Source organism: Lipotes vexillifer, unplaced genomic scaffold (assembly GCF_000442215.2).
Source record: "Lipotes vexillifer unplaced genomic scaffold, Lipotes_vexillifer_v1.1 scaffold853, whole genome shotgun sequence".
In the NCBI taxonomy this organism is placed as follows: domain Eukaryota; kingdom Metazoa; phylum Chordata; class Mammalia; order Artiodactyla; family Lipotidae; genus Lipotes; species Lipotes vexillifer.
In genome coordinates this window covers 2,005,469-2,032,113 of record NW_006792734.1, presented here as the reverse complement: position 1 = coordinate 2,032,113, position 26,645 = coordinate 2,005,469, and the positions used below count along the sequence as shown (strand labels likewise).

The 26,645-nt window shown below is 39.4% G+C and overlaps 1 protein-coding gene across 1 annotated transcript in view; it reads right to left on the bottom strand.

Moving 5' to 3' along the window:
• Positions 1-380: 380 nt before the first annotated feature.
• RNF168 (ring finger protein 168) overlaps positions 381-26,645 on the bottom strand; it is a 42,419-nt gene continuing 16,154 nt past the window's right edge. Inside the window, exons 2-6 of the mRNA XM_007465871.1 lie at positions 18,486-18,562; positions 14,836-15,015; positions 12,754-12,875; positions 4,142-4,223; positions 381-1,373 (exon numbers count right to left, since the gene is read on the bottom strand). Coding sequence (XP_007465933.1) covers positions 420-1,373; positions 4,142-4,223; positions 12,754-12,875; positions 14,836-15,015; positions 18,486-18,562 — 1,415 coding nt within the window. The 3' untranslated portion in view covers positions 381-419. The remainder of the gene's footprint in view (positions 1,374-4,141; positions 4,224-12,753; positions 12,876-14,835; positions 15,016-18,485; positions 18,563-26,645) is intronic.

Genomic DNA, 26,645 nt, shown 5'->3' with positions numbered 1-26,645 from the left:
AAAGTTGCAAGAAAACTTAGATTCTAAACCCTGCCTGGATTCCTTAGCTACTTGGTATACGATAATGTTGCTTTGATTACTAGTCAGTACAAAAAGGTGCGTGAAGGCCACAAAACATGCATATGGGGGGAAATGCATGGAAATGAAGATTTCTTGGGAGTTGGCCAAGGCATTTTTATATCCATAAGGACTGTCAACTTAAATTTAGTACACCAGTGATTAAAAAAGGAAAGAAGTGGGACTCTTGCTTACAACCGAGTTTGGCAGAAACACATTTGTATATTCCTCCCCTCTAATCACACCGTCCTTTAATTTAAAGGACCGTGAGTATGCCCACGAAGCAGAATTAATGAAAAATTTAAAAAGAATCTATGATAGAGAGCTTCACTAGATTATACAACACTCCCCTTACCCAAGCACTACTTTGTGTATCTCTGAAACATCTGAAAAATACTTTTCTGTGACTTACTAGGCTGTAGGGAATGAGGAGTTTTAGAAACATTACAATTATCTCTAGTAGAATTTGTTATCTTTCTTCCATTAACTGAACGTTTCAACTGGATCTTAAAACAAGGTTGCCCATTTTCATTTTTTGAGCCTCTCCTAGGTTTTGGATGCTCTAGATTAGTTTGTCTTTTGAAGTTTCTATCTTTGGAATTCTTCCTTTCTTCATTTAGTAATTTGTCTGGAGGTGAGGATGTAGCACGTAACTGATATTCATCTGGGGATCCTTTTTGCCGGTTTGGCCTCATTTGTTCTTGATCCACCTCTTTCTGAAGCTGTAATGCTAATAACCTGTCCTGTTCTTCTTGTTTACGTCTCTCAAAAAGTAGACATTCCAAATCTATCAGTTTTTGGGTAAAGTTGATTTCTGTTTCTTCTTGGTCTGAGGAAGCTTTGGGGAACATTTTTCTTCTTTTTGCAGAAAAGCATGGATCCCTGACTGCTTCAGACAAAGATTCCTGGTTTTTTCTTTTGGAGATATCTTTACTGATCAGTAGGTGAGACTCTTCATTTTCTGTCTCAGCTGTGTTATTTCTAATTATCTGTGTCATATCTGATACAGTGCACCGACTCTCTGTTTTGCCACGAGGCTTAACTGCAGCTTCTCCAGAGTAGGGAACTCTGGCTTCAGGTCCCTCATGATTTATGACACATAACTCTTTTTCATGATTGCTTGGTCCTGTTTTGACTTTTCCTTCAAGGCACCATTCTTTACCACTGGCACATAACTGAGGCATAGGTGACTCCACTGAAGATTGTGCACCTTGTTCATGAACTTCAAGGCATATCTGAGGAGAAAGTGTTGGCATATCTTCCTCAATTTCTGTGTCTTGCCATGTAGCACTCTTCACATCACTGCTGTCAGCTTCCTGTAGAAAACAGAAAAACATTGAGTGAACCAGGGGAAAACATCAAGTTGTAATACATAAGTCTAATTACACTGATACCAAAGCTGAGTTGTCACTATAAGGTAATTATTATTACTACTAATAAGATATATTAATTCTTAATAGTATTTTTATTCTGTGTGCCAATTTAGATTAAGGTATTTCTTCATTTTCACTCCCATGAAAACCTACAGTTTAAAATCCACCGCAAACTAGTTCTATATATGGCCAGGAGCTGGCACCATGACTTGACTTCTCATCTTACAAACTTCCTCTAGCCCAGGGATTTTTAATCCCTTTTCGTGTCACAAACCCTCCTCCTTTTGGCATTTTTGTGAAGCTTACAGACCTCTTTGAGAATAATATTTTTAAACATAACAATAAATACATAGGGGGACTTCCCTGGTGGCTCAGTGGTTAAGAATCCGCCTACCAATGCAGGGGACATGGGTTTGAGCCCTGATCTGGGAAGATCCCACGTGCCACGAAACAACTAAGCCCATGCTCCACAACTACTAAAGGCCACGCGCCTAGAGTCCGTGCTCTGCAACAAGAGAAGCCACTGCAATGAGAAGCTCACATACCGCAACAGAGAGGAGCCCTCACTGGTTGCAACTAGAGAAAGTCTGTGCGCAGCAACAAAGACCCAACACAGCCAAAAATACATACATACACACACACACACACACACACACACACACATACATACATACGGAACAAGTTATATTGCAACACAATTATTAAAATCTTACAATTTATGATGTAATAATGCATATCTATTAATACATTAAATAATAAGATCTAGTGGCAAGTCTAATAATTTGTAACACTGAAGGAGGGATGAGTATAAATGATATTTCAAGAGATCTGCAACAAATGTAATGTGATTAAAAACCTGTGTTATCTATTGGTGACAAAGTCACAGGTACTGTTAACAGTATTATGGTTTACTGGTTTGCTGCCTACATTCATAACTAAAGGAAACGCTAAAATGAGAGGTCAGGTGGAAGTAAAGATAAACTTTTCCTTATATCTAGGTTCATATGTACTCTGTGGATTCTACCCACAGACCTTAGGTTAAGAACCCTTGTTTTAGCCAGTATAATTCTTCTCACTTACAGGTCTTGGGTAAGTTAAGACCTAGGATTAGTTTTGACCATGGGAAAACCTTAAGAAGAAAGGTTTCGGTACTTCCCTGGTGGCTCAATGGTTAAGACTCCATGCTCCCAATGCAGGAGGCCCGGGTTCGATTCCTGGTCAGGGAACTAGATCCCACATGCATGCTGCAACTAAGGAGCCAGCGAGCCGCAACTAAGGCATGCTGCAACTAAGACCTAGCGCAACCAACCAACCAACCAAACAGATAAATTAATTAAAAAAAAGAAAGGCTTCAATGAGAACTTGCTTCAAAACAAAAATTCCTCCTTGTTTGCGATCTTAAATCTGTTCTTTTACCTACTTTGCTTTGCATTTATCATTCCTCATAAGATTTTTTATGAACCAATGTAGTTTGGATTGGACAAATTCTAGGCTACTTACCTAGTTTTGCTGTGAATATTAACACCAGGATAGGAAAAAAAAAATCCCAGTGCCTCTCTCATCAAACCTTAGTTCCAGCATAAGCCAGACCATCTGGACTTGAATTCTCCCTCTAATACCTCTACTTAAGGGACACTGAGCAATTCTCTTGCCTCTGCATGCCTCAGTTTTCTCAACTATAATTGGGCACAAGAAGGGTACCTTACAGAGTTGGTGGCTGTGATGAAGATTAAAGAAAATAAATACATTATTTGGCACATAAATGTCCATTAAATGTTAGGTGCTATAAAACCACCTAGCTAAACTGAAAAAAGCTTAGGAACCTGTGAGTAAAGGGCTAATAAAACTTCCATGTAGGAAACTGACCTTGGTGTCAGCTGGCTTTTCCTAGTTCTATTTTACTGGAAGCCTGATACAGGTGAAATGTCACCTGTGTTACTAGGCCACATAGCTTATGGTAAAAATGACCCTTACTGGTGAATTGCATCTGTACTAGGAGAACTAGGAGTGATCTATAAATACCTTGCAGGAAGCCAAAGCTCAGGGCTTCTGTAAGTGACTTACAACTCTTTGACTGGCTGTGTTCCTTCCCAAGAACCCTGGAAGCCACACCCATGAGTTGTTACAGTAAGTAATTTACTCTTATGGGGCATGGGACTTCTAAGTCTGGGTGGTTACTACACTCCTCTGCATGGTCTCACTTCCAGGCCATCACTTAGGAGCTCTGCAGTGAGGACTCTTGCTGAACAGATATGCCTGATGTCTGATGCTACCCTACTGGCACGCTTTGTTTACCATTGTGTAATCCTTTAAGTGAAGCTGGTACCAGGGGTAGCCTATTTAGTTTTGTGAGTCTGATGATCTCAGTCAGGGATGTACAAACTACAGCCCATGGACCAAATTCAGCCTGGTGCTTGTTTTTGTACAGTTTTACTGGAACAAAGACAAGCCCATTTGTTTATATATTGTTATGGATGCTTTCAAATGACAACAGCATCACTGAACAGTTGTGACTGAGACCATTTGGGCCACAAAGCCTAAAATATTTACTATCTGGCTCTTTAGAGAAAAGGTCTGCTGACTCCTAGCCTAAGTGAGCCTAAGGTGACTAAGAAAGGTTGTTCCATTTACTATAGTGACTTAAAAAAACTTAGGAAACTGCAAGTATTAATAAACTTGCCAAGCCAAGAACATCTTTAACATCCACATACCTTAGACATGGAGGCTTTCCTGTCTTCTTGTACAACTTCAGACTGTGATGCTGACCAAGGTTGAGATTTAGGTGACAAATACCTTAAAAAAAAAAAAAAGTTTGCCAAAATTTGAATGCTTTGAAACACAAGTGGCATGTATCCAATATAATAAAGCCAGATTAGCTATTTATGCTGAAGGCTGTCTGGCTTGCTGCTTGGCTGATTTATCAGAAAGTGTAATTCATCTCCCTGTCTCAGGTATTTTGGTCTATTTCTGGAGCAAAACTTAGAAGTCTGAGTATTGATATATTTTAGTGAAAAATAGCAGAAAAGGAAGTAAAAGTTAAATCTAAATTATTCCTTAATTCTCAAAAGAATTTAAACAGGTAGGTACTAGCATCAAAACAACTTAAGACTGTATAGTCTTCCCAAAAGTAATGGAAATGACATTTTAAGTCAGGAGAAGGAATATGTTAGTTTCTTTTTAATGCCAGAAATTCTACATTTTTTATCTCTATTTGAAAAATGGTCTATGATTAGATTCTTTACCATTTTGGTATAGAGATTTTATTATATACATATTTAATATCAACTATCTACTTAGAGATATAAAAGATTTATCAATGTATCAGCATAAGAGCACCTCTCTAAATATCTAAGCATCTTTAATAGGCTGTTTGCCACTGAAAATATTAAGTCTGTAATATAATGGAAAACATAAAAGAAATGGGAATAAAAGAACAGGTTATGAGAGGTTAGGTATTTTTTTAAATTTTTTTTTTGGATTTTGTTTGGATCTTGTAAAAAAAAAAAATCCAAACACATACAACAACTGTGCTCAAAAATGGCACAAATGTTGGCTGTCTTCAAGTGGTGGTAACTTTGGGTGATTTTCAAAGAGCAGCTAGTTTTTATAATTAAAGAAAAAAATGGAAAAATGTCTGATTGCAAATATGTAAAATCATAAGTTCCATTGTCCAAAGCACCAACGTGTAGCATATAACATTAAAATAAAATCCAGACAAAGATCTCATATAAAGAATATCCCTTATAGACAAAATAGTATCCAAACCGCATATTTAGTTGCATCAACCTAAATATTTACTCTGAAAACTTATGAGAATAAGAACTACCTCTCAGTTGATAAAACAGGAGTCCAGGTTTAGTCTCATTTTAATTTTCTTTCCCAAAACTGAAGAATTCCTTCTGCCAATGTTAGATATTAGTAACCAAGTATATTAAAACCAACATAGAATTATTACAGCTTAGTAGTTGTTCAGAAATCCATAAGCAGAAAACAAAACAAAGTGTGATCAGATACCCATCTAACATAATTGGTGAAGATTTGTGAACTCTCTGGGATATTGTTTATTTATAATAACCAAGTAATATATGAATACATGTAGGAAATATGTGTCACCATCCCTTTCCATTCCTATTTGCTTCCTCACATGTAACCAATTTTTAAAAAAATTATTTCTAGGGGCTTCCCTGGTGGTGCAGTGGTTGAGAGTCCGCCTGCCGATGCAGGGGACGTGGGTTCGTGCCCTGGTCCGGGAAGACCCCATGTGCTGCAGAGCGGCTGGGCCCGTGAGCCACGGCCACTGGGCCTGGGCGTCCGGAGCCTGTGCTCCGCAGCAGGAGAGGCCACAACAGTGAGAGGACCGCGTACCGCAAAAAAAAAAAAAAAAAATTATTTCTATATACTGCACACTATCTTTTTTTAAAGCAATCATATTCTTTTGTGATTTCCTTTTTTCACTTATGTCTTATAGATCTTTATAAAAAACTATATACATAGGCCTACCTCATAAAAACAAATAGTTTACAAGAAAATAGTTACAAAATATACGTAAGGGGTGGTGGTGGTGGTGATGTGATGAATTGGGCGATTGGGATTGACATGTATACACTAATGTGTATAAAATTGATGACTAATACATCATAGTTACAGGGAGGGAGATACTGACTGGGAAAGGATACGAGTGAACCTTTTGAAAACAGTCTGTATCTTAATCTGGAGTATGGTTTATACATATGTAAAAATTCTCCAGCAGTTACATTTAAGATTAATATATATATATATATATATATATATATATATATATATATATATATACTTTAAAAAGTTTAAAAATCTTACATTATCGTAAAAACCCGTATACTTATCACTCAGTTTAAGGGGAAAAAAAATCACTGATTTTAAAATTCTTTATGGGGCCTTCTCTTTGTGCCCCAGCTGACAGGCTACAACTATCCTGAGATGCTCTTATCTCTTGCTTTTATTTATTTTTCCCTTGGTCTATTTTACTTTATTTTTATTGGGGTATAGTTGTTTTATAATGTGTTAGCCTTATGTCTTGCTTTTAAAAATAGTCTTAACACACACTAGTACCCCTAAACACTTTATTGCTTAGTACTGCATGATTTCTGAACTTTACGTATATGGAATCATACTACATGTATCTTTCCACAACTTGACTTCTTCACACAATGCCTTCCTGAATCAGGCATGTTTTCCTTAGCCAGAATTCATTTTCATTGCTGGAAAGTAACAGTATTCTGGTCTACTGATGGACATGTGGGTGCTTTTGGCTCTTTACTGTTACTAACAGTACTGCTGGGAACATTCCTGCACATGTCTTCTGGGGTTTTAGTGTCTACACTCCAGTCATAGAGCATCAACCTTTTACACTTCCACCTACAGTGTAAGTACTCCTTATCCTCTAGGATACTTAATATTGCCAGAAAGTTTAATTTTTCCAATAGGGTGAGTATGAAATGTTACCTCATCATTATTTTGTTGTTGTTTTAATTGAGGTGCAATTGACATATGACATTATATTAGTATCAGGTATACAACATAATGATTCAATATTTGTATATGTGAAATGACCTCACTGTAATTTTTTTAAAATTCTATTGAAGTATAGTTGATTTACAGTGTGTTAATGTGTTAATTTCTGCTGTATAGCAACGTGATTCAGTTATACAGATATATATATATGTTCTTTTCCATTACGGTTTATCACAGGATATTGAATGTAGTTCCCTGTGTTCCAAGTAGGACCTTGTTGTTTACCCATCCTATAAATAACAGTTTGCATCTGCTAATCCCAAACTCCCAGTCCTTCCCTTCCCCACCCACCCTCCCCCTTGACAACCGCAAGTCTGTTCTCTATGTCTGCCTCACTGTAATTTAAATTAAAATTTCCTTGATTACTAATAAAGTTCAATCTTTTCACATATGTATTGGCCTTCAGCTTTTGTGTTCTGTGATGTCAAAATTTTTTGCCTCTTTTTCTGTAGTTCTGTCTTTTTCTCACAAATACGTGGGTATTCTTTAATAAACTTTTTCCAGTAAATAAGTTGAAATATCTTCTTTTAGAGGGCAGCTTATCTTTTTATTCCCTAAAGGTATTTTGATAAAGACATTTTTAATCTTATTATAGTCTATTTGTTTTGCTCCTTAAAGCATCACTCTCTACAGATATTCTCCTTTGTTATCTTCCTAAAGATTTTTTTTATGTATGTATGTATATATTTACATATTTGCTTACTTATTTACTTACGCATGCCGCGCTGCACGGCTTGCTGGATCTTAGCTCCCGGACCAGGGATTGAACTCGGCAGTGAAAGTGCCGAGTCCTAACCACTGGACCGCCAGGGAATTCCCTTGTCTTTTTAAATTCGCCTTAATTTTTATAGATAGTATGAATAGAGGTCCAAGCTAATTTTCCCCCCATATTATCCACTGTCCCACAGGCATTTATTGACAAGTATATCCTTTCCCCACTGACCAGCAACAATGACTACTGTGTTGGTTATCCAAAGTAGCCCAAAACTTAGCGGCTTAAACCAACAAACATTATCTCATAGTTTCTGAGGGTCAGGAATTCAAGAGCAGCTTAGCAGGGTAGTTCTGGCTCAGGATTTTCATGAGGGTCCAGTCAAGATGTTGGTCAGTCATCTGGTCAGTAGCCTGACTGAGGCTAGAGGATCACCCTCCAACCAGGCTCACGCACAAAGGCTATTCTGGAGGTCTCACTTCCTTACTGGTTGTTGGCAGAAGGCCCCAGTTCCTTACCATGTGGGACTTTCCATAGGGCTGCTCACAACATTACAGCTAACTTTCCCAGAGCAAATAATCCAAAAGAGAAAAGTCACTCTAGGACTTAGTCTCTGAAGTGTACAGTGTCCCTTCTGGTAATTCTATGTGTATACTTAAGTCCAGCCCACATTCAAGGGGAGGGAAATTAGGCTCAGTCTTTTGAAGAGAGAAATATCAAAGATTTGTGAACATATTTTAAAAACACAAAAGCTAGGGCTTCCCTGGTGGCGCAGTGGTTGAGAGTCCACCTGCCGATGCAGGGGACACGGGTTCGTGCCCCGGTCCAGGAAGATCCCACGTGCCGTGGAGTGGCTGGGCCCGTGAGCCATGGCCACTGAGCCTGCGTGTCCAGAGCCTGTGCTTCGCGGCGGGAGAGGCCACAACAGTTAGAGGCCTACATACCGCAAAAGAAAAAAACCCCACAAAAGCTAGCATAAAAGTTCTATAAACTGTGGTGTTTCTAAGCTATCTATTATTTTGTCTCATCATTTTGTCTATCCACCCATGTGCAAATAACAAATATGTTAACTTACTATAAATCTGAAGCATCCATACCTCCAACCACACATTTTATTTTTCATCAGGAATATTTGAAGGCCCTTTCTCGTCCATATAAATTTTAAAATCAGAATGCAAGAAAAAAAAAAAAAGGTTGGTGGGACTTCCCTGGCGGGCCAGTGGTTAGGATTTTGTTTCCACTGCAGGGGGCACGGGTTTGATCCCTGGTCAGGGAACTAAGATCCCATATGCCACGTGGCAAGGCCAAAAAAAAACATCCCCAAAAACAGAAACAACAACAACAAAAAGGTTGGGATTCTGATTTCAAATGCATTTAACCTATAGATCAGTTTGGAGAGATCTGACATTAAGCAATTTTGTAACATTAGACATTTTCCAACCTATAACTACTACGTATTTCTTTAATATAGTAAAATTTTATAACATGCTCCATAAGGACTTTTAGATTTTTCAATAAATTTATTTCTAAGTACGTTTCATTTTCTGATGCTACTACAAACAGAATCTTTGTTGTTACGTTTGCAGTAGACTTTAAAAAAAATAAATTTATTTTATTTATTTATTTATTTTTGGCTGCACTGGGTCTTTGCTGCTGCACGTGGGCTTTCTCTAGCTGTGGTGGGCGGGGGCTACTCTTTGTTGCGGTTTGCGTGCTTCTCATTGTGGTGGCTTCTCTCATTGTGAAGCACGGGCTCTAGGCGTGCAGGCTTCAGTAGTTGTGGCACGCGGGCTCAGTATTTGTGGTGCATGGGCTCTAGAGCGCAGGCTCAGTAGTTGTGACACACGGGCTTAGTTGCTCTGCGGCATGTGCAATCTTCCTGGACCAGGGATCAAACTCGTGTCCCTACATTGGCAGGCAGATTCTTAACCACTGTGCCATCAGGGAAGTCCCTTGCAATAGACTTTTTGTATAGATTTTTATATCTACCAAACTTGCTAATCTCTTATTAATTCTAAAAATGTACCTCTGAACTCTTGGGCTTTCTATAAAATTATTCCACCTCTGAATAAGAATAGCTCCTTTTCCCTTCCTTACCAAGCCTATAATCTTTCATTTCCTTTTATTGCCTTACTGTAAAGACTAAAATTTCCAGTACAACACTGTGTTTTCCTGGTCTTAAAAGGGAAATGATTTCTATTTTCTACCATAAAGTATGATATCTGATATAGGTTTTCTGGTAGACATCCTTCAACAGGTTAAGTTTCTATTCCTACTTTATTAAGAATTATTCCCAAGTTTTTCATATTTAAACAGTTAATAGGTTAACTTGCATTGATTCATTTTCTAATTATTAAGCCAGCAACATATTTCTGGAATTGTCTTTTTTTTTGTTTTAATTGTAGTATAGTTGCTTTACACTGCTATGTCAGTTTCTGCTGTTCTTTTTAAAAAACAATTTAATTAATTAATTTATTTATTTTTTGGGCTGCCTTGGATCTTCGTTGCTGAACACGGGCTTTCTCTAGTTGTGGAGATTGGGGGCTACTCTTCGCTGCGGTGCATGGGCTTCTCACTGTGGTGGCTTCTCTTGTTGTGGAGCACAGGCTCTAGGCGTGGAGGCTTCAGTAGTTGTGGCACGCAGGCTCAGTAGTTGTGGCTCACGGGCTCTAGAGCGCAGGCTCAGTAGTTGTGGCGCACGGGCTTAGCTGCTCCGCGGCATGTGGGATCCTTCTGGACCAGGGCTCAAACCCATGTCCCCTGCATTGGCAGGCGGATTCTTAACCACTGTGTCACCAGGGAAGTCCTGTTTTTTTTTTTTTAATTGAAATATAGTTGATATACAATATCATGTAAATTACAGGTGTACAATACAGTGATTCACATTTTTAAAGGTTATATTCCATTTACCGTTATTGTAAAATATTTGCTATATTCCTTGTGTTGTACAATATATCCTTGTAGCTTACTTTATACCTAATACCTGTACCTCTTAATCCCCTACTCCTATATTGCCCCTCCCCCCTTCCCTCACCCCACTGGTAACCACTAGTTACAAGCCTGTGAGCCTGCTTCTTTTTTGTTATGGACTTGTCATTTTAGATATATTTTCATTCTTTCTTCTTTTTCTGATATGGCATTTAAAGCCTTCTAAATACTACTTCAGCCATATCCCAGGTCTGATGTATAATGTTTTCAGTTCTATGTTTCCATCAAGATTTATTCTTTAAGGTTTTTTTGTTTGTTTGTTTTGGTTTTTTTTTTGCGGTACGCAGACCTCTCACTGTTGTGGCCTCTCCCGTTGCCGAGCACAGGCTCCGGACGCGCAGGCTCAGCGGCCATGGCTCACGGGCCCAGCCGCTCCGCGGCATGTGGGATCTTCCCCGACTGGGGCACGAACCCGTGTCCTCTGCATCGGCAGGCGGACTCTCAACCATTGCGCCACCAGGGAAGCCCAAGATTTATTCTTTAACCAATGAGTTACCTAGTAGTTTTTCTTAATTTTCAAAACACTTTAGTAATCTTTTTGTTAATTATTTTAAATTTGAGGTGAAATTCATATAACACAAAATTAACCATTTTGTGCTTCCCTGGTGGCATAGAAGTTGACAGTCCGCCTGCCGATGCAGGGGACAAAGGTTCATGCCCCGGTCTGGGAGGATCCCACATGCCGCGGAGCGGCTAGACCCGTGAGCCATGGCTACTGAGCCTGCACCTCCGGGCCTGTGCTCCGCAACGGGAGAGGCCACAACAGTGAGAGGCCCGCATACTGCAAAAAAAACAAAAAAAACCCAACATTTTAAAGCGTACATTTAGTACATTTACAAAGTTGTGCAACCATCACTTCTATCTAGTTTGTTGTCTATTTTTAAGAGTTCTTTATATATTCCAGAGACTAGACCTTATCTGTTTTTAACTTTATGTACCTTTAATCCACCAGTTTCTCAGTTTCTTCAATTTCTGCTTTTAAATTCATCAGTTTATTCTTATATTTCTAGTAAATTTTTATCTTTATATATTTCAAATTATATATTTAGATTCATGACAGTTATATCCTTTATGCAGAATAGTATTATATCAATATGAAATATCCCTGCTTTTCTTTTAATGGTTTTTTCTCGACTTCTTTTTTTTTTTTTTTTTTTTTGGGCGGTACGCGGGCCTCTCCCTGTTGTGGCCTCTCCCGTTGCGGAGCAACAGGCTCCAGATGCGCAGGCTCAGCGGCCATGGCTCACGGGCACAGCTACTCCGCCGCATGTGGGATCTTCCTGGACCGGGGCACAAACCCGTGTCCCCTGCATTGGCAGGCGGACTCTCAACCACTGCGCCACCAGGGAAGCCCTCGACTTCTACTTTGCATTATATCAGGCATTAACAATACTGATGTTACATGTCTATTTCTTCTTTTAATAGCAGCCACCTCATTTAATGCTGCCCTCTTCCCATCTATCTCCATCTCCCTGTCTCAAATTTCCACCATCTCAAATCCTAAATTTCTATGAATTTTGAAAGGAAGCAAATTACCTGCACATATTTACCCAGTTGAATCAAAAGCCCTTACATGTTTTTGAAGTCTAGATTGTAGTTGATAAACTTTTTCAACTATGAATTACTATGGAAAAGTTTATATCCTCATAGAGTCATCAACTCTTCCTGCTGCTAAGAGGGGCACTCTGGAGCTACTAAATTCACTCCACTGTTGACTACCTGACTCATGTTTTTTGTACAGTGGGGAAGAAATGTAATATATAAACTGGGAAAAAGAGGGTGGGGTAATGATCTAGATGCCAAACTGTAAACTCCTTCAATGAGGATGACCTTATATGGAACTAGATTCTCACTTGAATCTAAATCAAGAGAAAAAGGAAATGGGAACAACATGGAAATCCTGAGCAATGAAGATAAACAAGGTTTCACATCCCTCTTCATGCTAGCCAGGAATCTAAGCTATGTGAGCATATCTCTTATTTTTACTATACATCAACCTCAGACCATGTGGAGGGTTTTCATGCAGAGCTGATGGGCCAAATTTTGATATAGCAGTAAACTATATTCACTTACTTCTGAATATCTCCAGTGTTCGTTTGTTTGTTCTTACTTTTCTTCTGTGACTTGGTTGTGACTGGGTCAGATTTTTCGGAATTCAACGGCGAAGCCAAGATACTTCCCTCACAGAAATTGTTCTTCAACAGCAGAAAAAGCACAAAACAATTTTAAAACAAAATAAGCTATTAATCAATTCAGAATCCACAATAGAATTTTTCAGGAATTATTAAATTCTATATATCCTTTGAATAATACTGACCATGCCAAAATTAATATAAACAAGATAAAGTTTATCTAAGTTGGTCTAAATTGTACTTTTACTCTACATTATAAACACAAAGAGCATGATGGTACTAATCTCATTAGCTGATAATTTCTGCTACCTTTTCTAATGAATAATTTCATATTTATAACTACTGTAATCTGCAGGGAAAAATTCAGAGCTGTGGCTATACCTGGAATAAAATTTATTTTACGTTAAATAATTTAATTTGGGGATTTAACGGCATACCAATAAATATCATCAATATTTACTTGCTGTCTCATGACAGTCTCATAAGTTTCTTACTACACTATTGGAAAAATTAATATACTTGGTGGTGGTAGACATCTGGCCTAGGACCACCAAACTTTTACAAGTAAACGAAAAATTATTTTAAAATATCAGTAGATCTGCTCTTATAATCCCATGTGAAAACACGAAGAATTAAAACAATAACTCTTGAAAGACAAAGTTAACCCCAGATTTTCCTCTCTGATATATTTTCTCTCCTATACCATTTGTTATTCTATTGATCTATGTCTTTTTTTTTTGGCCACGTTGTGCAGCTTACAGGATCTTAGTCCCCAACCAGGGATTGAACCCAGGGCCACGGCAGTGAAAGCGTCAAGTCCTAACCATTGGACTGCCAGGGAAGTTCCATGGTCTATGTCTTTTATTTAATTTCTCAATTGTGTACTGCTCCAAAGCTATTCCACTTAAATTTTAAAATGAAATACATTTTTTAAAAGGGCATATAATCTAAAACTTGGGTATATTATTATGAATGGCAGGCCTCTCAAAAATGGGGGAAAATAAAACAACCCAGTTCTGGATATACTTCATTTTGGTAAGTATATTTTAAGATATTTATTGTTTGAAAGCAGAGGAATTGTTTTTAGAGGCTCTCAAACCTGAATGTACATCAGACTTCCCTAGATGCCTCTGGGAGTGGTATTCCCTAAATCCCATCCCCAGAGATTCAGTATTTTAAAAGAACTACAAATGATTCTGCCAGGTTCTTTCAAATCACTGGGTCCCACTGTATCCTTTGGTCTTAACAGTATGTGTTTTATCATCCTTTCTTTAATTCATTGTCCCCTGGGCAGTAATTTAACTATGGCAAGATAACAAAATCCAGGTTTAATAAGAATTTAGGGACTTCCCTGGTGGTCCAGGGAAGCAGAGCTAAGACTGTGCTTGCACTGCAGGGGACACTGGTTTGATCCCTGGTTGGGGAATTAAGATCCTGCAAGCCGCACAGTGTGGCCAGGGAAAAAAAAGAAGTTAAAAAACAACTTAATGTGCTTCACTTTCAAAAAGTGATCTGCATCCATACAATGGAATATTTTGCCACTCTTACAAAAGAATTATACACTATATGTAGTAATATAATAGGGAAAATCTCTAAGAAATAGCAAGTGAAAAAGGTCAGGAGAAAAACAGTGTGATTCACACATCCTTTTTAGGTAAAAAAAAAAAAAAGTTATAAGGAACTGTTAATAGTGCTAACTAACCTTTGGGGGAAAAGACTGATGTAATGGAATAGGAATAGGAGTGGAGAAGTGCGGGGCGGGGGAAATGGAGCTTTCATTTTCCACTGAATAGCTTTCCTGCATAACTGAATTTACTAACAACTTACAAAAATGGTTTTTTAAAGCATACTTGGATTAGAGCAAATATATAACAGTATGCCAAAAAAGTTTTGCTTTAAGTAGAGCAAATATGTCAGAAATAGTTTCTAGTTATGGTGAATGCTTCCTTTTTTAGATTGTTCAAAATCACATAGTCAAAGCAATAGGAATGTAAATACTTCAAAGTTCTTTCTTAAAACTTACAATATTAAGGCTTAGCTTTCTTGCCAGCTCTTCATCACTTTTCAGTTGTTCTTCCATCTCTCTTTGCCTTTTTTCTGCCTGTCTCTTTTCCTCTTCTTCCTCCTCTGCCAGTAATCTCTGTATGTATTCTTCACTGGCTTTGTTTTCTTCTTCCTCATTGGCTCGTCGCTCTGCCTCCACCTTAAAAATGATTAATAAAGAACAATCCTTCTCTGAACTTTGTAGTATACTTGCAATATTTCTTTCTTTCTTTCTTTTTCTTAAAGATTTAATTTTATTTATTTTTGGCTGCGTTGGGTCTTCATTGCTTTGTGCAGGCTTTCTCTAGTTGTGGCAAGGGGGGGCTACTCTGTCATGGTGCACAGTCTTCTGTTGCGGAGCACAGGTTCTAGGCGTGCGGGCTCAGTAGTTGTGGCTTGCGGGCTCTAGAGTGCAGGCTCAGTAGTTGTGGTACACGGGCTTAGTTGCTCCACAGGATGTGGGATCTTCCCAGACTAGGGATCGAACCTGTGTCCCCTGCATTGGCAGGTGGATTCTTTCCCTCTCAAACACCCGGGAAGTCCCAATACTTCTTAATAAGAATAGAAATTTTTTTAAAAAAAGAACAAATTGGCAGGAATTAAAATTTCTCAAATGAAGTACAAATCTGGAGAGGCAAATTCCTGTAGAATATTTCAGGAAGTCTCCTTCAGGAAGCCTTCCCCAGTCAGTCCAATGAAACCTTGATCAAAGCCTCATCCTTCCACATTTTGGTCCTTATCACATTTTCCATTACACTGTCACACATTTTTGGAAGTCTTTCTAGGTGATACTTTTCCTCAGTTAACAGAAGGCCATGTTCTGACTAATTTTGGCATAGGTTTCTGAACTAAACCCTAGCAAGGGAATGGAATGATAAAAACTGACTTAGACCAAACAGTGTCCTTCCTTGAAGTTGGGATGAATCCCCAAACACGGTGGGCAGGGGTGGAATAGTTGCTGAAGAAACAACCACAATGGACATTATATGATTTACAGATGAGGAAAGACACAGAAAAACCTTCCTAGATCAGAAAGTGATCTAACTTTCTTTTCTTAGCTCAGTAACTGGCAGGGGGGAGACTCAAACTCAGCATCTAGGACCTAAGGCCATGCTTGTGGGCATCTGAACTATACTTCCTGAAAGAAATACTGTAACAACTACTTTAGACATCTAAAGGATTTGACTCAAGAATAAGTCCTTGGGGCTTCCCTGGTGGCACAGTGGTTGAGAGTCCGCCTGCCGATGCAGGGGACGCGGGTTCGGGCCCCCGTCCGGGAGGATCCCACACGCCGCGGAGCGGCTGGGCCCGTGGGCCATGGCCGCTGGGCCTGCGCGTCCGGAGCCTGTGCTCCGCAGCGGGAGAGGCCGCAACAGTAGCGCGCAAAAAAAAAAAAAAAAAAAAAAAAAAAAAAAAAAAGAATAAGTCCTTGACCCAATTCAAGTGAAGGTGACATGAGTAAAGGTTTGTTAAGGAACCTTTAAGTTTTCTTGCTCTTAAAGGAAAGCCACTGGAAGAGACAGCTGGTTCTTCCTCTGCATACTGTTGTATATGCACCTGAGGTTCAGAAATGTGCAGCTACCTTGTTATTAGCCTGAGGATAAAGCAAGCTGACAGAAGTTAGCAAGGAAATGGAACTAGAGCTCTGGATGAAACCGACCCTGAAGCCCCTAGTAACCTCTGGAATTGCAGTAAATTACAATTTTCTGTCCCTCAAAAGCATCCTGAAAAAACCTGTTCTCACTATATTGTTGTAAAGATTAAATTACTCCTTACTTAAGGAACTTCCCTGGTGGTGCAATGGTTAGGAATCCGCCTGCCAATGCAGGGGACACGGGTTCGATCCCTGGTCTGGGAAGATGCCACATGCCGCAGAGCAACTAAGCCCGTGTGCCACAACTACAGAGCCTGTGCTCTAGAGCCAACATGCCCTAGAGCCCAAGCACTGCAACTACTGAAGCCTGCGTGCCTAGAGCCCGTGCTCCACCACAAGAGAAGCCTGCAAACCACAAGGAAGAGTAGCTTCTGCTCGCCACAACTAGAGAAAGCACGTGCGTAGCAAAGAAGACCCAACACAGCCAAAAAATAAATAAATAAAACCCTTACTTAAGAACATCGTCTAGACAATATGCTGACAATTAACTATCATAATTATTTACTAGTTCTTCTAGAGCCCTCATGGTCTAATACAGTAGCCACTAGCTACATGTGGCTACTGAGTAGTTGAAATGTGACTAGTGCAAATTGAGATGTATTATAAGTACAAAATACACAATTGCACACTAAATAAGAAAAAAATAGTCAATACTTTCTATACTGATTACATAATAAAATATTTTAGATATACGGGATTAAATAAAATATACATAAAAATTTTCATCTTTTTTTAAAATACTTTTTAAAAATATTTATTTATTTATGGCTGCGTTGGGTCTTCGTTGCTGCACGCGGGCCTTCTCTAGTTGTGGCGAGTGGGGGCTACTCTTCGTTGTGGTGCGTGGGCTTCTCATTGTGGTGGCTTCTCTTGTGGCGGAACATGAGCTCTAGGGTGCATGGGTTTCAGTAGTTGCGGCACATGGGCCCAGTAGTTGTGGCTCGGGGGCTCTAGAGCACAGGCTCAGCAGTTGTGACACATGGGCTCAGTTGCTCCGCGGCATGTGGGATCTTCCCAGACCAGGGCTTGAACCCCTGTCCCCTGCATCGGCAGGCAGATTCTTAACCACTGCACCACCAGGTAAGACCCTCATCTTTTTTTTTTTTTAAATCTTTAAAACATGTGGCTAATAGAAAATTTTAAATGATATATGAACCCACACCATATTTCTATTGAACAACACTGCTCTACATTAATCAGAGTAGGGAGAGTACTAGGGCTTCCCTAGTACTAGTGAAGTTCAAAGGCCGTAAGCACCACTCCCTCTTTTCATACTTAGAAACTTCACAATTAGCCCTTTATGCTTTCCTCACCTAAATGCATTGTTTGTGTCCCCCAAAATTCATATATTGAAGCCCTAACTCCCAATGTGATGATATTTGGAAGTGGGGCCTTCGGGAGGTAAGGGTCATGAGGGTAGAGTCCTCATGAAAGGGATTAGTACCCTTAGAAGAAGACACACAAGAGAGATGATCTATCTCTCCCTTCCTCTCTCTGCCATGTGAGAATACAGTGAGAAGGCAGCTGTCTACAAGCCAGGAAGCAGGCCCTTGCCCAATACCAGATCTCCCAGTGCCTTAATCTTGCACCTCCCAGATCCAGAACTGTGAGAACAAATGTTTGTTGTTTAAGTCACCCAGTCTATGGTGCTTTTGATATAGCAGCCTAAACGGACTTAAGACACCCATAATCTACCACCTGTTTCCCATCCTTTATGCTCAAAGCTTCACGGAAATTAAAAAAATTTCCTTCATATTTAAATGCTTACAGATCACTATCACATAAGAAGAGCACGTATAAATAAATTAAAGCTAGTTTTAAACTATTCTGAACACATGTAAAAAAATGGAGTCTTTATAAAGCATATTAAAATTATTAACATTTAAATATATGCTATTTATTTACATAAGCACATATAACTGTATGTAAACACAGCAGAAAATTTTTCCAGAAAAGAGCAACTATTTAGTACTTACCTTGCTTATCTCCTCTTCATATTCTCTTCTTAATTCCCCAGGTTTACTTAATAGGCGAACTGGCTGATAGTCATAAACTGTTTCAGATCAAGAAAGAAAATTATATTATAGGCAACATCGAATTCTATGGCTAGCTTTGATCTTCTACTAAACCTATATTAATATAAAAATGCAAAATTAAAATAAACATACAATTATTAACAGCTATAGCAATATTTTTTAATGGAATTCCATTTTAAAAGGAAGGCCAGGACTTCCCTGGTAGTGCAGTGGTTAAGAATCTGCCTGCCAATGCAGGGTACATGGGTTCAATCCCTGGTCCAGGAAGATGCCACATGCCATGGAGCAACTGAGCCCATGTGCCACAACTGCTGAAGCCCGCATGCCTAGAGTCCAAGCTCCACAACAAGAGAAGCCACCACAGTGAGAAGCCTGCACACCACAGCAAAGAGTAGCCCCCACTTGCCGCAACTAGAGGAAGCCTGTTCACAGCAACGAAGACCCAATGCAGCCAAAAAATAAATAAATAAAATTAAAAGAGGGGCTTCCCTGGTGGCGCAGTGGTTGAGAATCTGCCTGCCAATGCAGACGACACAGGTTCGTGCCCTGGTCTGGGAAGATCCCACATGCCATGGAGCAACTGGGCCCGTGAGCCACAATTACTGAGCCTGCGCGTCTGGAGCCTGTGCTCCGCAACAACAGAGGCCGCGATAGTGAGAGGCCTGCGCACCGCGATGAAGAGTGACCCCCACTTGCCACAACTAGAGAAAAGCCCATGCACAGAAATGAAGACCCAACACAGCCATAAATAAATAAATAAATAAATAAATAAATACATTGTGGGGGAAAAAAAAAAACACCATATGGATTACTAAATGGAATTTAAAAAAAAAAAAAAATTAAAAGAAAAGAAAAGAAAGGAATCTACATTCCCTGGAATTAACCAAACACACACCAAAAAAAGGCCAGGGACTTCCCTGGTGGTGTAGTGACCAAGAATCTGCGCTCCCAACGCAGGCGGCCCAGGTTTGATCCCTGGTCAGGGAAATAGTCCACATGCTGCAACTAAGAGTTTGCATGCCACAACTAAATGTCCCACATGCCATAACTAACACCTGCCTCAGCCAAAAAAAATAAAAATAAATTAATTAATTAAATAAAATAAAAATAAATAAATATTTTTTAAAAAAGAGGGCTTCCTTGGTGGCGCAGTGGTTGAGAGTCCGCCTGCCGATGCAGGGGACACGGGCTCATGCCCCAGTCGCAGAAGATCCCACATGCCGCAGAGCGGCTGGGCCCGTGAGCCATGGCTGCTGAGCCTGTGCGTCCGGAGCCTGTGCTCTGCAACGGGAGAGGCCACAACAGTGAGAGGCCCGCGTACCACAAAAAAATAAAAAATAAATAAAGACCAAGGTTTTTGGCAAAGGATCCTTTAAAAAAAGAGAGAGAGAGAGGCCAGAGGTTTTCTGGTTCAAACTGGCACATGAACACATATACTTAGCTCTTTCTCTAGAATCCATTAACATAACAATAAAGGAAGTTTTAAAAAAGTAATCCTACAATAATAGCAAACACATATTTCTCAAAAAAGGTATATACAAATGGCCCACAAGCACATGAAAAGATGCTCAACATCACTAGTCATCAGGGAAATGCAAATCAAAACCACAAAGAAATACACTTTGTACCCATTAGAGTGGCTACTATAAAACAAACAAAATAACAAGCATTGGCAAGGAGATGAAAGTGCAATCCTTGTGCACTGTCAGTGGAAGTGTAAAATGGTATAGCTGCTATGGAAAACAGTATGGCGGTTGCTCAAAAAACTAAACATAGAAATACCGTGTGATCCAGCATTTCCACTTTTAGAAACATATCCAAAAGATCCGAAAGTAGGGTATCAAACAGATACTTATACACCATGTCATAGCCAGCATTACTCCCAACAGCCAAATGGTGGAAGTAACCCAAGTGTCCATCAACATGAATGGATAAATAAAATGTGGTAAATTTTATTTATCCATTAAATACAATAGAATATTATTCAGTCGTATAAAAGAATGAAATTCTGACACATGCTACAACACGGATGAACCCTGAAGACACCATGCTAAGTGTAAGAAGTCAGACACAAAAGCACAAATACCTACTTTGTCCTCTACTTATATGAAGTACCCAGAGTAGTCAAGTGTGACAGAAAGTGGAATGATGGTTGCCAGGGGTTAGTTAGAGGAAGGGGGAATTGAGGAGATATTGTTTAACGGGTACAGTTTCAATTGTGTAAGATGAAAAAGTTCTGCAGATGGACGGTGGTGATGGCTGCACACCAATATGATGTTCTTAATGCCACTGAACTGTACACTTAAAAATGGTTAAAATGGTGATTTCCCTGATAGTGCAGTGGTTAAGAATCCACCTGCCAATGCAGGGGACACGGGTTCGAGCCCTGGTCCAGGAAGATCCCACGTGCTGTGGATCAACTAAGCCCGTGCGCCACAACTACTGAGCCAGCGCTCTAGAGCCCGTGAGCCACAACTACTGAAGCCTGCACGCTCTAGGGTCTGCGTGCCACAACTATTGAATCCGCATGCTGCAACTACTGAAGCCCATGCTCCACAACAAGAGAAGCCACTGCAATGAGAAGCCTGTGCTCTGCAACAAAGAGTAGCCCCCGCTCACCACAACTAGAGAAAGCCTGCGCACAGCAACGAAGACCGAACGCAGCCAAAAAAAAAAAAATGGTAAATTGTATGTTATGTATATTTTTACCACAATAAACAAAACTTGATAAAAAGTAAATCACTTTGGGAGTTCCCTGGTGGTCTCGTGATTAGGATTTGGTGCTTTCACTGCCGTGGCCTGGGTTCAATCCCTGGTAGGGGAATTGAGATCCCAAAAGCCGGGCAAAAAAAAGGAAAAAAGTAAATCACTTTACACATTAGACACAATAAAAAATAGCTAAGATAATTTAGAAAAAGAACAATGAAGAGAGATTTACTGTATTAGATATGAAAACACATAATTAAGTAGAATTAAATGAAGAAGGCGTGGTACAAACACAGCCATCAAGAAACAGTTAAAAAAAATGAAAATCCCCCAAACAGCTCTGGAAAACAAGCAGACTTGTTTGATTAGGTAAACAGTATAAAATGAGGTTGTATCATTCACCAAGCAGTGTGGTTCCCCAGGAACTTTCAATTCCTGGGGGGAAAAAAAGTTAAGATGGCTGTTTTATACAACACTCAGATTGCAGGTGAATTTAAAAAAATTTAATGGAAACTAAAAATGACTGAAGAAAATATAAATGATAAATTCAAAATTTTAAGACAGGGTAGATTTCCTGAATAACAAAAGAAATACCCAAACAAAACTTTTATATGATGACAAACATCACAAAGTTAAAAACAACAAACTGGGAGAAGTTATTTGCAAATACATAAATCAATAGACAACATGCAGAATATAACAAGAACTTCTACAGATTAAGAAAAACACACTTCAGTAATGGGCAAATGAAAGGAACATGCAATTTACAGAAGATGTTTAACTACTCACTCTGTAGTAAGCAGAGCATTGTAATTAAAAACAAAAATTGGGGACTTCCCTGGCAGTCCAGTGCTTAAGATGCTGCGCTTCCACTGCAGGGGGTGCAGGTTTGATCTCTGGTTGGGGAACTAAGACCCCACAAGCCACACAGTGGGGCAAAAAAATTTTTTTTTAATAGAACTACTCAGATTTTTAATGTTTACTGATTTGTACACAGGTAAATCTAAACTAAGATCAGTAACTTTTTCAACCGAAAACACAACAAATTTAAATTGCCTTAATATGCTTCCAACAATCTAAATGCAGCAATTATTTGCTGTTTCTTAAACAATTTCTAAGAGTATGACAAATTTTAAAAAATCCGTTTTATAGAATAGAAGCGACTATGACAGTCAGTAAGTGCCATCTGTTTAAAGTACCTCACAACACTCATTTGTGTTAGTTAGCTCTAAAATTTCTCTTGTAAACTACTGAAATTAAATGTTCCCATTGTACTTAATATTGCTTTCTTACGGTGAGTGTTCTTTTTAAGACAAGATTCACTAAAGGAAATTTATCCCCATATTTTTTATTTTACTCTGAAAGAAAAATCCAAGTTAATTAAAGAACTAAATGTCCAATACTGGACCAAAAATAAAAACAAATAATAAAACCTAACTTGAACAGTTAGGCTGTTTATAAAATTATTCTTCCATCCCTCAGTTTGACTCCGCTTGTATCATCAAGGAAACAGCTTCTACTCCCAATTAAATTAAATTTGCTCTGTAGTACCAATCTCCCTCTGAAACCTACAGGAATTATTCTTTGACTTTTTCTAGCTTCTGGTGGTTTGCCAGCAATCTCTGGTGTTCCTTGGCTTACAGATGTATCACTCCAACCCTCTGTCTTCACATATTATTCTCACTGTGTGTCTTCACATCATCTTCCTTCTGTGTGTGTGTGTTTGTGTCCAAATTTCCCCATTTTATGAAGAGACCAGTCATAAGAGATTGCAGCCGACCCTAATAACCTTAACTTGATTACCTCTGTAAAGACCTTATTTCCAAATAAGGTCACATTCAGAAGTATTAGAGGTTAGAACTTAAATATGTCTTTCTGTTATGTTACATGTAACAATGTGTAATACATCCTCACTGAAAAACTAAAAAACACTACTGAGAGGAATAAAGATCTAAATAAGTAGAGAAATATACTATTTTCATGGGTACAGGGCTCTATATTGTTAAGATGTCAATTCTCCCCAAATTGATCTATAGATTCAATGCAACCCCAATCAAACTCCCATTAGGCTTTCAGTAGAAACTGACAGGTTGATTTTTAAATTTACATGGAAATAGAAAGGACCTAGAATACTCAAAGCAAACATGAAAAAAAATAATAATGTTGGAGAACTATTACTGTGTGCCTTCAAGACTTACTGTTACTGACCTAGGTTCTTGGACTCTTTAATCAACAGAAAGTGGTAAGAGGCCAGATGAGAAATTCAGGCAAGTCTTTACTGGGACTTGTGCTACAGCACAAGGGAGCAAGAACAAGTAACAGGTGCCCCCGTTCGCTCCCCAAGGGGGGCAAGCTGGGTCCTTAGATGGGGTGAGGGTAGGAGTGGATTGGTGGGTTGGGCCAGAGGGGTGGTTTAGGTGGTCTGCCCACCCCCTTGGTGGTGCTGTGTGCAGGGAGCATGCTATTGCTATTGCTCCTGGCACCTCAAAAGTGGCAGTTGGGTTTTGGCCTTTTTGTGTCTCACTGTTCATAATTTGCCCCAAATGCCCATGCATGTAGTTATTATTTTTAGTCCCTTATAGTTTTTTTGGTATTCTGTTGGTTGAGGAGATGTCTGTCCAGGAACAAGTACTCCAGTTAAGGGTCTCACGGCCCAGGACACCTCATTACCATAAAGCTACAGTAATGAAGACACTGTGATTTAAACATTAGAATCAACAAATCAATCAGTGGTGGGACTTCCCTGGTGGTCCTGTGGTTAAGACTCCATACTCCCAATGCAGGGGGCCCAGGTTCAATCCCCAGTCAGGGAACTAGATCCCACACGCCACAACGAAGATCCAACATGCCCCAACTAAGACCCAGTGCAGCCAAATAAATAAACTAAATAAATATTTTTTTAAAAGTCAGTGGAATATAGACCCACACTTACAAGAAAAGCATTTACAAGTGATAAAGGAATAACTAATATTCACAAGGAAAAAATTAACCTCTATCTCATCCACTATTCAAAAATTAATTTGAAATGGACCATAAGCCTAAACATAAAAGCTAAAACTGTAAAGTTTTTAGGGGAAAAAAAGGGGAATATTTTCATATTCCTAGGGTTTTCTTAGATAGGACACAGAAAGTAATAGCCACAAAAGGAAAAGTTTATGAATTAGACTTCATGAAAATTAAAAATTACAGCTCATCAAAAGACACCATTAAGGACTTCCCTGGTGGTGCAGTGGTTAAGAACCCCCCTGCCAATGCAGGGGACATGGGTTCAAGCCCTGGTCCGGGAAGATCCCACATGCCACGGAGAAATGAAGCCCGTGTGCCACAACTACTGAAGCCCGCACTCTAGAGCCTGTGAGCCACAACTACTGAGCCCATTCGCCTAGAGCCTCCACCACAAGAGAAGCCACCGCAATGAGAAGCCTGTGCACCACAACAAAGAGTAGCCCCCGCTCGCTGCAATGAGAGAAAGCCCGCGTGCAGCAACGAAGACCCAACACAGCCATATATAAATAAAAAATAAATTTATAAAAAAAAAGAAGGAAAGAAAATGAATATGCAAACCACAGACCACAGAAAATATTCACACAACACATCTGGCAAAGTACTGATACATATCACTACTGAAACTGCTACACTCAGTAATACAAAGAGGGCAAAAGATTCAAGCAGGCACTTCACAATGGAAGACATACAAGTGGCCGGCCAATAAAAAATGAAAAAAGATTCAATATCATTAGTTACCTGGGACATGCAAATTACAACTACAATGAGATACTACTACAAATCCATCAGAAGGATTAAAATTAAAAAGATAGGTAACAGCAAATGTTGGTGAGTATATTGTAAGTGAACCAAATGTGTCCGCTCGAAATTCACGTAGAAATCTTAATTCAATGTGATGGTATTTGGAGATGGGACCTTTGGGAGGTCTAATTAGGTCACAAGGGTAGAGATCCCATGAATGGGATTAGCACCCTAATAAGAGGCCAGAGAGCTGGCTAGCTCTCCACTATATGAGAACATAATCAGGAAGAGGGCCAAACCAGGAAGCAAACTGGCCAGCACCTTGATCTTAGACTTCCCAGCTCCAGAACTGTGAAAAATAAATCTACTGTTTAAGTGACCTATTCCATATATTTTGCTACAGCAGCCCAAACTAACTAACACAGATGAGCAGAAGCCAGGATTTGTATATACTGTTGCTGGGATTAGAAAATAATACAACCACTTTGGAAAATGATCTGGCAGTTTATTTTATAACTAAACATATACCTACTCTATGAGAGAGCACTTCCACTCCTAAGTATTTGTTCAAGAAAAATGAAAACATATGACCACAAAAATAAATTTGTACAAGAATCTTCACAGCAACTTTATTCAAAATAGCCAAAAGCTGGAAACAGCTGAGGGACCATGAACTGGAGAACCAACAAGGGAAGTGGATGGAGGAAGGGAGCCCACAATCAGCTCCACTCAGCTCTGCAGCACTGAGCTGGAAGTGATAAGAAATGCTGGTATTCTGCTCCTCCTGGAGGGATGCCTGACTGGGAGCTAGGGAGACAGGGAGCCCTGTCTTCCTGTCTTGGCCACACCCACCTAGAGTGGAGCTTCCCTCTTGTTGAGTTAGGGAGGGAGGAGAGCAAATTGTGGCTGCAGAGAACAAGGGAATTCCCTGGCGGTCCAGTGGTTAGGACCCCACGCTCTCACTTCCGAGGGCCTGGGTTCAATTCCCTGGTGGAGGAACTAAAATCCCACAAGCTGTGCAGCACAGCCAAAAAAATAAGGAAGATTAAAAAAAAAAGTATAGTAGAACAATACTTAAAAAGAAATAAACTACTAATAACCACAAAGGGATAAATCTGGAACATTATACTATGTAAAAGAAACGTGTACAAAAGAATACACACTGTATGATGACTGTTACGGGTTGAATTGTGTGCCCCCAAAAGATATGCTTAAGTGCTAACCCCTGTACCCAAGAATGTGATCTTATTTGGAAATAGGGTTGTTGTAGACATAACTGAGTTTATTCTGGAGAAGGGTGGGCCCTTAATCTAATACCACTGGTGTCCTTGAAAGAGAGACAAAGAGAAGAGATGACTTTGTACAGACACATAGGGAGAATGTCATGTGACTATGAAAGCAGAGGCTGGAGTTATGCAGCTGCAAGCCAAGAACACCAAGGACTGTCAGCAACACTCAGAAGCTAAGAGAAAGGCATGTAACATATTCTCTCCGAGAGACTTCAAGAGAACATGTGTCTGGACTCCTAGCCTCCAGAATTGTGAGAAAATAAAATCTGTTATTTTAAGCCACCTGATTTGTGGTAGTTTGTTATGGCAACCCTAGGAAACTAATAGAATTCCATTTATAAGAAGTTCTAGAGCAGAC